Genomic DNA, 13689 nt, shown 5'->3' on the forward strand with positions numbered 1-13689 from the left:
CCCACTGTATTTTTTACTATTAAATCTGAATCCATTTATTTGCTCCTGTTTTGGCTGTAGTAAGCGGACTCCTCAGTTTCCATGAGGACAGGGAGTCAGTGGGTAATCAGAGAAAATCTGGAAATTAGTTTTYACATCATTAAAAAAATTTCAAATGTAAAACCAAACAAATACATAGAAAAATAGAGAWTTTATCATACTAGGCAAGTGCTTAGATGTGTGCAATGAGTTAAAAAAATGCCCCCAAACCCCAACCCCTCACCAACCCATCTTCTTCTGAACATCTGATTGCAAGGCAAACCACSTTTCCCTGGTGAAAAATGGGATAATTGGAGGTGTCTACATTGACATCTGACCAACTATGGCCAATAGTGCYTTGATCCAAAATCCATTCAAGTTCCTTGCCCCCTGAAAAATCTGAAAGGCTTCTTGTCTAGTATAGTTATATTATTCTGAATTTCCATAGACTTTTGCTCTTGAACATCTTTGTCCAGAGCTTCCTCTTCCAGCTGGATGGCATTCTCTCTCTTTCCATCCGTAACAGATTTTATATTGCTCCTCTTTTGCACAGTAGCATGAACAATGCTGCTGTCTTTCTCAGAASTGGGCTGGCAAAGGCAACAGAAATCCTGGATGTGGCTGGTTTAGAATAAGACTGACACGCAGAAGCTTTAAGGTTGGCTTTTAGCAAGCCGTTCTATCCCTTCTAGACAACACATAGGATTTCATTTTCCATAGAACCTATTTTGGCGCCTTCAAATAACCCGTATGCTTTAGAAGAGTTATAAAATGCTCAAAAAAGAAAGAAAGAAAGAAAAAGGCTACGCCTTGCCTGAACAAAAACAGCCATGTCCTTCCTTCACCTGGGTGAGAGACCCAAACGCCTTCATACAGTCCCAAACATYCTTGTGCTCTCAGATGACACACAAATCAGATTCTGAACTGACTGAATCTTCATCAAGCAGTACACCCTGTTAAMCATTATATGGTTTCTGAAGCTGTGCTAACACTTCCACTTTGCCTGACCAATAAAGAAAAACCCTGACAGTTTGGCACTAACCTCCTTCCAAGCAAAGTTAAAAGTTAAGCATTTCACTTCAATGGGAGCAGAATTAAGCCTTTCATTCTTGACAAGTTATAGACAAGTGTTTGTTTAGGTTGTGACTTTTTTCTCACTACTCCCCAAAACCAAGCAAGTAACAACAAAAGATGATTTCTGCCACTATGCTTCTGCATGGTTTCCATTGATKTTGCACCAAAGAGGAGCTTATATTAATGTTTTCAACTGTTCAGTCAAGGATGAGCTGCTGCATCAAGTCTGTGAAAAAATATAACCATTTCTTCTGAGCAAGTCATCACTGAAGTTAARTAGCACTACTTTCAATTGTATAAAAACAGCAATCACAGCACACTTTCTTCCCAATTCATATTGTACAAATAGTCACCTGTAATAATAGTAGAAAAAGAAAATAAACTAATRCTGTTACTTTGCAGCCTGATCCGTTTTCCAAACTTGCTAATTTTTGATCTGCGATAGATCTAGTAAAGCTAATAGCACCTTCCTCAGTAAACAAAATATGCCAGTATGTAAATAATCACGTGAATTACCTGCTCTGCCACATATTATGCACAACGCAGTCTCCCATTTTATATATCCTTCCCTCTCCCTCCARCTGGATGTACTGATTCCCCTAAATAGCTCAGATGGCTCTTGAAGACTCAGAATGTGAAATGAATTCAGCCAGCTGAGTAGCTCACTGAAAAGCCTGTAAAGAAATGCTTTAGTCACTAAGAAAGGAAGATCTGTCTCTTCATTCTTTGGCAGGGAGCAGTTATTGACATCCAGACCTCCAGTTCTTCCTAAGGTGAAGGAGTAGTGGAGTTTCCACCTTGAGCCTAGAACTTGCTCACTGCCAAAGGGGAGTATTGGCACTGCAAGATACCTGTCTTAAGAATGAAGAATACAGACAGCTGCTACCATATGTAATATAGCCTTGCACAACTGCCATGAAACTCTGTCATCTCAAGGGCAAAATTTGATGTATTGCGATGAGGATAACGATAAAAATATAAAGGCATGCATCTGGTTTCATTCTCTAAAAAAGTGCCTTGGCCAAGGCACGGAGAATTTTGCAGGCTGACAGTAGTGCCTTTCGTGTTTTCAGAGTGCAATATGTGTGATCAGAAAAATAACGTAATATTTCCGAAGGTTTAATATTGCATATACACTACTGGCTAGGATAGGCAGCTGCAAAGCTCCTGTACCCTACTGGGCCAGATCCTCAGCTGAGTAAACTGGCAAAACGCTACTTTATATAGTGAGAGTGGGTAGATTTGTAACAGTTAAAGAGCTGCCCTGTTATTTCTTTAAGTAAAAAATAGTATCTAATAGGAGAGAAAGGAACGTAATTTACCATATAGATACGTACACATGCATAGATGATCATGGCAACATTAGCATCTTASTTTTGCATGTAACATACACGCAACTCATGCCACATGGAGCTATGTCTGAATGACTGCTCAGTGTTGAAATATACAGTGCAAAAGTATGAATTTAGTGTCATATTTCAACACAGCAAGATACTTTCCCTCACTTCCCATCCAAGTTCATGGAATACATATTTCAATGGAACTCACTACTACTGAGTCTGAAATTCCTTAGAGGCCTCATACCTGAACCCTTGTGTGGCTCGACAGATACTGAGAATATGCTGCCTCCTTCCCTGAAGGCTCTTGAGTTTCAGACGTAACATCAGCGGTTCTGTGCTGGTGCTGTTGAGACTTCTGATCATGGTGGCCTTCCCTTTTCCTGGCTTCCGCGTCAAACAAGACATGGGTTAGCCTCTCCAGATAGTGCTCCAGCTCTTCCTGGGTGTGCTCCAGCTGTTTGCCAACAGCGCTGGGAAAATAGGAAGAGGGTGGTGGGGGGCTTTTGCTCTCCCTCTCCTTCTTGGCCTCTTCCAAGTGTGGGTTATGCTTCATTAGAAAAAGCACTATGATAAGCAAGATCAGGCATAGATACACAACCCAGACTTCTTCCATTGGGGTGGTGAGATATCAAGGGGCTAGTGACAAATATGCCAAATACAGCAGATGTTCTGTGCTTCCCAGTTTTCAGTATCCACAGAAAAGGATGGTTGCCAGCAACAAAAATACTTTGGTAGCTTATGTCAAAGATCAATTTATTATTATTATTTTTTTTAAGCAGTGTGACTTGCAAAGCTTCTTTCAGGTCTCAATATGCAAGCAGCACAAACAGTGAACAGCAAAAATTTTTAAGCAAAGAAAATAAAATTACTTCCTCCTTGGATTAAAATAGCTTCAGCAGAAAGATACAAGGTCATCTATTCCAGCTCCTTCTGCTATTAAAATATCACTATTTCTCCTTTTTTTTTTTTTTTTTTTTTTTATCAGTTGTAACCACTTTGTATCTTCAGAGGCAGGAACTCTGGAAAATCCCGGTGTAAGGCACTTTGCAGCAACAATCTAAGGAACTGCAGGTCCAATACTTATTACTCTTCAGATAATACCTCTTCTTTTCTTACGTTTAAATTGTTGTCTTGAAATGATAAGCTTTTCTTCTTTCTAATTCAAACAGAAGATAAATTAGGATTGGGGTTTTCCTCCCCTAAGGAAGATAAACAAAATATTTTATCCTTTAGGGGGCATTAGATGCTGATTCCACAGTCCACCTTCAGCACTTTTCAAAAAAATAAAGTGACAGAAGGGAATCTGGTCGCCTGAGTTACAGATTCAGGAAGAGCAATTCTGCTGGCTTCCTCCTCTCTTTGCTAGCTTTGGGAGAGCGAGCCCCGGCCGAAGCAGCTGCTGTCCCGAGGGACTCGGCAGGCAACTTCGGTTGAACTTTGTGGGGATCCCTTGGAGATCCTTTGCACGCTGTTCCTCAGTGACTCTGCTCCCCCTCCCCCAATTACTTCAAGCAGACACTGGGCAGCCCAGGGGTAAATAAATCCATTTCTGCTGACCAACCCCAAGGGAAGGGATTGGGAGAACTTACCAGTTAGCTCCCAGGATTGAGGTTAACAGCCAAAATCAAAGTAGGGGTGAGAAGCCACCAAGATGGGGCCAGTCCACGAGAGGGAAGGCTGATCAAGAGCACTGCTCTCTCCCTCTCAGAGGCAGAGTCTGTCTGGAGCAGGATTGCGTTTCCTAACCTTTGCTAGGGGATCTTCTTACACATGAGGGTGCCAAGCCAAAAAAGGGACAGAGAGCACACCCAAATTTCTGCTGCCTCTGCATGAAAACATTCTTGGGCTCAACATACCACAGAACCAACTCTAAAATTCTTCACTTTGTTCCCAGAAGTGACACTTTTTCTCTGCTTTGCGAGGATGGTCTGAAAAAAAAAAAGAAAAAAAAAAAAGAAAAAAAAAAGAAAAAGCATAGCATTCTCTGATCCCATTATTCACTTTAGAAAAACCGATCCTCAATTTTTACTTCTTCAGGACCAATGCAATCAAGCAAGTTAGCCCTAAAGGCACTAGCGTACTCTGCACTCCATTCTTGCCTTGCCTTTAACTCATTCCTGAGGTCACATCCATGCTGGAAGGACTTGTAAACAGTTTGCTGCCTACAAACCTGGGCCTGGAACTGCTACACTACATGTAAGTGGACAGTCACCAAAGAGATACAGTAAAAATCATAGTCATCCCTTTTACACTGACCCCAAAATGCATAGCACCAAGCTGAGGAGGAAAAGACAGGCAGGTCAGAAGTGAGCTTATTTTCTACCATATTAAGAACTCCAAGCAGACAGCCTTCCTCCCTCGTTAGCACACATCTTAGGGCCTGGATCACACCTCCATCCACATGGATTACAGCACCTAGTACAGCAAAGCYCTGATCCAGGCCTGATGCTGCTCTAGGAAGAGATGTAATTGAAATCCAAATGAAAAYATTGCTAAAAAGAGGAAACACTTCTAAAAAAAAATGTAATTAATGTGTCATGGTTCCTATGAAGGGGAATGGACTGATAAGCAGGGACAACATTTGCTAASTTCTAATAGACTCTGCTTGTTTCCTTTTGATCTAAAGGAGTGCTAATGCAGCAAAGAAGTTTCAAACACTACAAAGCTTAAGAGTGGGTAAAGATTACCATAATCTCAGATGCAAAATATTGTATCGTTGCCTCTTCAAGGCACAATCATTTAGGAATTAACTTTGATATGTCTGTCAAAAGTGCAGGCGACAACACTTTGACTATACAAACAGGGAACTGAAACAGAAAGGCAAAATGTTTTCTCCAACATCACACATCCTACCCATGGAATTGTTCCAGCTTACTCCAGGTCTTGCATTCAGGTCCCCAGGTCAAGGATGATGCTGAGGGCTATAGAAGATCACTTTGATGAACCTTCACCCTCTGAGTCCTCTAACAGTGAAGTACCACTAGAGGAATGAAGCAATGGGTTGGCTTTGCAAGTCAGCCTTATGTGAAGGCCTGTCAAAAACCACAGGAGCCTCYCATGTATTACGAAGACATTTTTCCCTGCCCTCTTCAGAAGTAAGAACATAAAACTGGCTGTATTAGGTTACACCGAAGGTCCACCTCAGCAGTATGTTTATTTTAGCTGTGAATGCCTAAAGAACAAGGCAATTATGTACAAATGCTTCCCAGAATACTCTCCAAGTCTCTCAGAGCATAAGATTTTATACAGTTTTATCAGATCTAACTTTATCTTAAACAACATGGGGGGGAAAAAAAATCACTATTTGTCAAATGTATGCTGCATAAGCAGCTAGGTAAGAAAATGGCTGTAATTCCAAGGTCATATAGTAAACAACATGAAAATGCTGAAATTTTGCAAAGGATACAGCCTTTTCACATTTAATATAAAATCCTGGAAATCCAAAACAAGTCTGAAAAATGTGTTGTTCCATACAGTCAAAATAACAACAGTGCTCACTGGCGAGTAGAAGAATTGACTAAGCTATTGATTTATAGTTTTATTTATGTCTTCTGTATATTTCTCCTTATCAAATGCATTATCCAGTTTTACTTTCCCCCTATGTCTTTGAACAGTCATTATTTTAAACATTTAAAATAAAATAAATCTTCCAGGTGCAATTTACTGTATCTGAGCTTAGCAATAAAATATATTCCTTTTTTGCAGCCAACAACATTTGCAGGAAAAGTCTTCRAAAACCTATTTTTCCACTGTCTCTCAGTACACCCTGAAATCTGCCTGTGCTTCCATTTCTTGCTTCTCATGCARGATGACCGACTGGTCTATAAAAGGGAGGAAAGCACTGCTCCCTAGGGACACCTGATACCATGTTTCCTTTTAAAGGCCTTCTGTTTCTTCAGCTTTTCAAGATTGAGTGAGGATGATTTTCTGCATGAACATAGATGACAAGTTCRCTGGCTGAAGCAGTAGCAGTATCATGGCACTGAAGATGTACATTCAACTGTCCAGAAAGTAAAAATTTAATACAGATCAAATGCAATAGATCCTCTGGGCTGTCACAGTTCATTTCACTGTCACCCAAGGTTTGTGACAGAGTTGATTTATCCTCTGATTCACTGCTGGTTGTCACTGGGCTACTTATAAAGTAAGCTTCTTTTTTTAAGAACTGACTGTACATCCTTTCCAGCTGGCAAGAACCTGGATTCAGAAACTAAAATCTTTCCCTGTCTGGAAATACCTGCCCTGACATCCCTAAGCTAGAATAAATYAGCATCTGCAGTTTTCTTCTAAGTCTGTACCTGTCAGACAAATGAACATGCAAAGAAGATTCCCACTCATTTTCCTGTCAGTTCCTGAACTCTTGCACATTGTATTTGATTAAATACACTGCCCAATGCTTTCTGGATACCAGAGTCTGTGCTGATCATTTGAAAAGGTGCCTCCGTACAGTGTGAGGACAGAGGTCTACTATGCAGACTGAGTATTGGGTATGTATATAGTAAGTAGATCTGTTATTACATCTCTACATAAGGCACTCTGAAAGTCAATCCCTTCTTTGTGAAACATGCAGAGATTCCTAAGTAACATTTTCCCTGCTCAGCATCCTTCTAAGGTTTGCAGGAAATTTGGTATAGCTTTTAGCCACAGTTTTAGTCTATAAATTTCCTAAAAAAAATTAAAGCAAAACTTTTCTTGGGAAGTTGTAAATCTGAATGCGTCTGTGTTAGATGTCCTGGGCGATGCTGAAGGGGATCCTGATGAATCCTGGCTTTTCCTGCAAGCTCCAGAGCGCTTCCGCAAGACCTGGCAGTTCTTGTTGCGGATGTTTTCCTTCACTTCCACAACCCTGGCAGATTTTGCAGCTTACAGAGGGGAGAAGAAAGTAAGAAGAAATGTTTAGTCACCTTATATCCCACTCTGAAGAGCTATATAGAGGTGAGAGTGAAGGCGGTTTTGCTTTCCTCTTCAATTCCCCTTACAGGCAGTCTCCTACCTGCCTGCATGAGCTTCAGCTGTTTGCACTGCTCCTCCTCCATCTTCTTCCTGTAATCTCCGAACATGGTTCTCATGATTTGACGCTTCTTCACTAGCGGAGCCTTGTCACTGCGCAGTGTCTTTATTGCACGGAGAGCCTCCTCCACTGAAGCAGAGGGAAGCACGAACAACCCACAGTTTAGGACTCCRCACTGGCCCCTCCCTTACAGCACTGCTCCTGTCTGCCAACCCTTCCCACTCAGTCTCTTGTAACTCTTCCCCGCTTTCTTCAACCTTACCTTGTTTAGGACTGGATTTTTGCGTCTTCAGGCCAAGTTCCAGCTGTTCTACACACCAGTCCACTTCTTTCCACAGCTGGTCATCTGACTGCTATACAACACAGAACAGAGCAAGCACAAGGAAATAARTCATCCTAACATGATAGCAGCAGTTGCCACATAAAGGAAATCCACAGAAAAAAAAATCAAGAGTAACTCAGAATTTCAGTTTCTGGTGGTCACTTTATAGACTTTATGAGATCTTGCCTATAGTGTTTTTCACTGGATAAATTTAAAGTGCTAAACACATATTCAGTTGTGACTCACTGTCTCTATCTGATTGACTTAATATCTGGCTGCCATTCAGAAGATGCGGTTCTCTGGAAAGCCCTTCAGGACTTTCAAGATATTAAAGAAGCTGTCGAGTCAATTTACAGATGGAAGAAATAAGCACTAACAACAATTATAATAACCCCACCCCCAACAGACCCAAAATCACAGAGCAAGCAACAGACAAAACCAGAAGCAGAATCTTGGCATCTCAGATCCCATGTGGATGGAGGTCTGCACCTCAGCTTTGCTATTTGCATGATATGAATAATTTATCCCACCTGATAGCAGGTCATGGGTACAGTGCCTGATTCAGTACCCACAGATACCCAGCTTGGCCCTGAGAGCAGTTACCTGCCTTAAAAATTTTATTTTCCTAAGATAAATGTGCTCTTGGCTTCTCAAAGCTTAGCTACCACAGGTCTCAACATCAAAAACTCTTAATGTTTCAGCACAAGCCTCAAGCAGGCAACAAAAAAGCATTAACTTCCTTTCTACTTGTTCGGTTCATCAACTGACCAGCAGAGGAAGAAAACAGCAGCTGTAAGAAATAAGCAGCAACCCTTGTTTTTCAGCTTGCACTCCATGTCAGTATACTAACTGCACGTTAAACTATGCATAGACATCAAGTTTCTCTTCTATTGAAGGATTTATAATCTATGGAATCCTATCAGTATTCAAACACCTGAGAGGTCTCATCCTGGTGGRATGCATCTTTATTCTGACATCCATTGGCGTCTGCCTTTGCCTTCCCGTTTATCTCTGTTTCTTCTATCTCCTTTTTATTGCTAGATGACTTTTGTTTCTTCTTCTTTTTCTTCTTTTGGGCTGCTCCATCTGCWGCTGCCTTCTCTGTCACAGGAGCACTCTCTGGTATGGGGATCTTTAACACGAAATGGCCTCCGTCTTCTCCAGGTGCACTACTTATAGTTTGAGTCAGCTCCGGCTTCTGCAGGGTTGAACTCTGTAGCACATCTAGTGATTCAGTAGGCAGTGAATTATCCAGCGCTTCATGGTTTGCTGTATTCTCTAAGGGTTGGTTTGCTAGAACCAATGGAACCAGAGGATGATCTTCATCTGTGATGGTAAAATTGAAAGCAAACTTGGGTTCTTCTCCAGAAGTAGCAAAACTCAACGCTTCACTCAAATTCTTTTGCTCTGGAGCTCCTACATTAGTTTGTTTCTGCTTAGCAYCACTGGTACTAGGAGCTGCTCCCAAAGTTGTACCAGGTGCTGCTGGGTCCATCTCAGAAGGTGTGAAGTCCAGTCGGGAGCTGCTGYCAGACAACATGGACTGCTTCGGTTTTGCCTCAGAGATTTTGTCAGAGTGTTTCTTATACATCACGCTACCTGAAGGCTGCCCACTGCCTGGCTGCACTTCTGCTTCCCCAGGTTTCAGAGCTAGGAGAAATAAAGAATGTTTCTATTAATATGCCAATTTCCTACTACGGGGATGTCACTGTTACTGCAACTCCCTCTATAAGGCACAGCTGCAGGGAGGCAATGCAGTCAAAAGCTGCAAGATTGAAAAAACAAAACAAAACAAAACAAAAAAACCTTCAGAAAGGAACCAAGTATCACCATCCCCTAAAGGGACAGTTAAAGCTCACCTGCTTTCTCAGTGTTCTTCTGCTCTTCAGCCATTTTGAGTCGATAATCCCCAAACGCATGGTTCATCACTTGTCGCTTCTTCACCAAGGGGGTCTCATGGGAGCGCAGGACCTCGAGAACATGCTGCGTTTCTTCTACTGCATTCAAGAAAAAGACCAAAAGAGAGAAGAAACAGGTCATATAGATCTGTTGCAGGATGTTGATGACAGGGTCTCCTCCGAACATGTTCCAGCTATATGACAACACTCTTCCTAATACAGCCCAGAATACCATTGGCCTACTTTGCTCCAAGGGCAAATTGCTGGCTCATGTCCAACTTGCTGTCCACCAGGACCCCTAGGTCCTTCTCTGCAGAGCTGCTTTCTAGCAGGTAGGTGCCCAGCATGTACGGACGCACAGGGTTACTGCTCCCTAGGTGTAAGATTTTGTGCTTCCCTTTGTTGAACTTCATCAGGTTCCTCTCTGCCCAYTTCTCCAGCCTGTCAAGGTCTCTCTCAATGGCAGCACGAYGCTCTGCTGTATCATTTTATCACTGTATCTTTGTAAACTTCCTAAGAGTACACTCTGCCCCATCATCCAGGTCACTGATGAAGATGGTAAACAGTATTGGATCCAGCACTGACCCCTGGGATGCACTGCTAGTTACTGGCCTCCAACTAGACTTCACACTACTGATCACAAACCTCYGAGATCTGCTGTTCAGCCAGTTTTCAATTCACTTCACTGCCTGCTCATCTCKCCCGTACTTCATCAGCTTCTCTATGAGAATGCTTTGGGAGACGGTGTCATAAACCGTATTGAAGGCCAGGCAGACAACATCCACTGCTCTCCCCTCATCTACCCAGCCAGTCATTCTGTCATAGAAGGCTATCAGGTTGCTTAAGCATGATTWCCCCTTTGTGAACCCATGATAACTACTCCTGATCACCTTCTGGTCCTTCATGTGCCTAGAAACAGTATCTAGGATTAGTGGGACCATCATCTTTCCAGGGACTGAGGTGAGGCTGCCTGGCCTGTAGTTCCCTGGGTCCTCCTTCTTGCACTTTTTGAAAGCTGGAGTGATATTTGCTTTCTCCAGCTCCTAAGACACCTCTCCTAATTGCCATGACCCTTCAAAGATGACTGAGAGTAGCCTTGTAATGCCATCAGCCAGCTCCTTCAGCACTTGTGGGTGCATTTGGGCCCATTAGGACCCATTGACTTGTGTTTGTCCAGTCTGCTTAATTGTTCCCTAACCTGATCTTGCTCCACCAAGGAGCAAGTTGTCCTTTCTCCAGACTTTCCCCCAGGTACATGTGGCCTGGGTTTTTCCAGAAAGCCATCCTTATCAGCAAAGACTGAGGAAAAGAAGGCATTCAGTACATCCACCTTTTCCTTGACATCCCTTGGCAAATTAAATTTTAGGTGGGCTTTAGCCTTTCCAGACCCATCCCTGCCTGCTTGGACAATGTCTCTATACTCCTCCCAGGCTACCTGTTCCTGCTTCCACCCTCTGCATACTTCCTTTTTATGTTCAAGTTTTGCCAAGAGCTCCTTGTTCATCCCTCAGGTCTTCYGTCACCTTTGCTTGACTTCCTGCTTACTGGGCTGGACTGTTCGTGAGCTTAGAAGAGGTGATGCTTGAATAYCAATCAGCTTTCTYGGACCACTCTTCCTTCTAGGACCCTATCCAATGGGATTCCTCCAACTAGATCCCTGAAGCAACCAAAGTCTGCTCTTCTAAGGTCCAGGGTTGTGATCCTGCTCTTCACCCTGCTCTCTCCTTTCAGGATCCCAAACTCCGCCATCTCATGATCACTGCAGACAAGGTTGCCCCCAACCTTCACATCCCTAAGCAGCCCTGCCTGGTTTGCAAGTACAAAGTCGAGCAGAGCACCTCTCCGTGCTGGCTCCTCTATCACCTGTATCAGGAAGTTGTCATTGATGCTCTACAGGAAATTCTTGGATTGCTTGTGCCCTACTGCGTTGTCTCTCCAGCAGTTATCGAGGTSRTTAAAGTGCCCCAWGAGGACCAGAGCCTGCAAACATGAGGCTACTTCTAGCTGTCTACAGAAGGCCTCATTTACTACTTCTTCCTGATCAGGTGACCTATAGCAAACACCCCCAATTATGTCATGCATGTTAGTCTGCCCCTCGGTGCAAACTATGAGCTCTCAGTCAGCCCATAACCAAACCCATGGCAGAGCTCCATAYGCTCTTGCTGCTCTCTCATTCAAAGGGTGATTCCCCCTCCTCACCTTCCTGGCCTGTCCTTCCCAAAGGGCCTGTATCCATCTGTTGCAACATTCCAGCCACATGAGCTATTCCACTAGTCTCTGTGATCCCAATGAGATCATAGCCCTACAGTTGGGTACTGGGGCCCTTTTCAGTGAAGTCATTGCCCCTGCCTGCCTTGTTGTTATGATCGGCTCCCATCTCACTTCCCTTTGGGAGCAGGCTGCCCTTGCTGCTCCCTGACCCTGTGTACTCAGAACAGGAGAGCAGTGTAAAAAAATATGGACTAACGATCAACCACTGTGCAGGAGCATATATTAATGACTACTATATCCTCAGGTGCACCAGCATACGCTCAGCAAGGCATGTTACAAAGCRTAACTGCATCCTTCTCCTAAATATTAAGTACTGGTCATTGGTAGAAGGCGGATACAAGTCTTCATGCGTTAACAAGCTGGACTGACTGGATGAAACTGCAGTCTCCTCAAAAGTGTTTTAAAGGACTTTATCTTTCAAGTAATTTCTCCTTCAAACAAAAACAATGAAGAACACGCTTCACAAAAATAAACCTACAGGTCTAAGAGCTAGCCATACTTAAATAGTATTTCCTTAAGACTGGAAAACAAAAGCAGAACTGTAGTAGAACCAAACAACAAGCGACTAGACAGGAAAATGAGAATATGAAAAAAAATATAGAAAACTGAGAAGAAAAGTCACAGGAAAGCAGATAAAGTAAGATAGCTCTTAAAGTTCAATGTTTTATGTAATTTTGAATTTACAACAAAAAGAGAAAACAGATCGACTGGGAGAAATATAAAAAGCTTCTGGGTCTACTAAATCAACACTGAAGCTGAAATTTAGCTGCAGACTATAAAGGAGGCAACATACCTTGTTTTGGGGTTGGCTTGAGGCAAAGGAGATTTGTCTCCAGCTGCAAAATGCACCACTCCACCTCATCCTGGAAGGTGCCCTGGGGATCCTTAGACATGGGGGGAAGGCACAACATTTAAAAGTGCAAGCAGCAGACTCGCAAACCCGATTCCGAGCCCCCATTTTCTGAAGTCCCCTGCTCCGCGTTACACGGGAGATCAGAGCAGCAGGTCTTTCGGGGCCTGACAGTACAGACGTGCAGCACAACCGCTTGCACCGCAAATCAGCGCGGAACAGAGCGACACAGGCCCCGCCGCGCTCATGCCAAGTGAAGCCTCCTTATTTTAAATAATAGAGGCAGCAAACTTTCAGCAGGCCAGCCACCCTTGGCAAGCCAAGACTAGCCCTGGGTGATTTTCCTTTTTTTTTTTTCCTCTTTTGGGGCCCGTTTAAAGGCCCCAAATGGTACACTCTTCGTCTATGCTGCAGCTAACAGCCTAATATACTCCTACAGCAGATCTTCCCTCCAGCACAGCTGTGACCATACACAGAATGYTTTCCTTACATTAACCAATTCTTTACAGTAACCAATACCTTTAAGTCCTTAAGATAATCTTTTGCTGCGTTTTCACCCTACCTACCTCGCGATAAGCAGCTGGACAGCAGTGCTGAGAAGCCTGCCTTTGAATAAGGCAGCCATTAAAAAGCACTAGCAAATGAGAAAAAGGATTTAAACAGATCATAAAATGAATAAACAAACAAACAATGATGAGATGGATGGAGAAAACTCTGAAGCAGACACAAGCGCTAGGAAAGCCCTTTGTGAAAAGCCCCGGGGGGCTGAGCCGCGAAAGACACCAGCGGAGCGGCGGGAAGCACCTACCTTCGCCATGAGGGAAGCCGGGCCGCGCCGGCCCCGCGGCTGGGCGCCCCGCCAGGAGCTGCCGCGGCCTCCCGCGCCCGCCGGGTCCGGCAGGGCT

At 43.4% G+C, this 13689-nt stretch overlaps 1 protein-coding gene across 2 annotated transcripts; it reads right to left on the bottom strand.

Moving 5' to 3' along the window:
- Positions 1–5550: 5550 nt before the first annotated feature.
- On the bottom strand, positions 5551–13659 carry CUNH8orf33 (chromosome unknown C8orf33 homolog). 2 transcript variants are annotated; one of them, XM_085307000.1, is made up of 7 exons: positions 13593–13659; positions 12728–12818; positions 9625–9762; positions 8700–9415; positions 7706–7793; positions 7426–7572; positions 5551–7294 (listed from the first exon to the last, which is right to left on the bottom strand). In XM_085307000.1, the coding sequence occupies exons 1-7, from the start codon at positions 13599–13601 to the stop codon at positions 7098–7100; spliced, it is 1386 nt and encodes a 461-aa protein (XP_085163126.1). In that variant the 5' UTR covers positions 13602–13659; the 3' UTR covers positions 5551–7097. The 2 variants fall into 2 exon arrangements, with proteins under 2 accessions (XP_085163126.1, XP_085163125.1); XM_085306999.1 differs by having other exon boundaries at positions 7706–7796.
- Between the last annotated feature and the right edge of the window lie 30 nt (positions 13660–13689).

The sequence above is a fragment of the Rhea americana genome, unplaced genomic scaffold (genome assembly GCF_003343005.1).
Source record: "Rhea americana isolate MKP2758 unplaced genomic scaffold, rheAme1 scaffold_250, whole genome shotgun sequence".
NCBI classification, from domain to species: Eukaryota; Metazoa; Chordata; class Aves; order Rheiformes; family Rheidae; genus Rhea; species Rhea americana.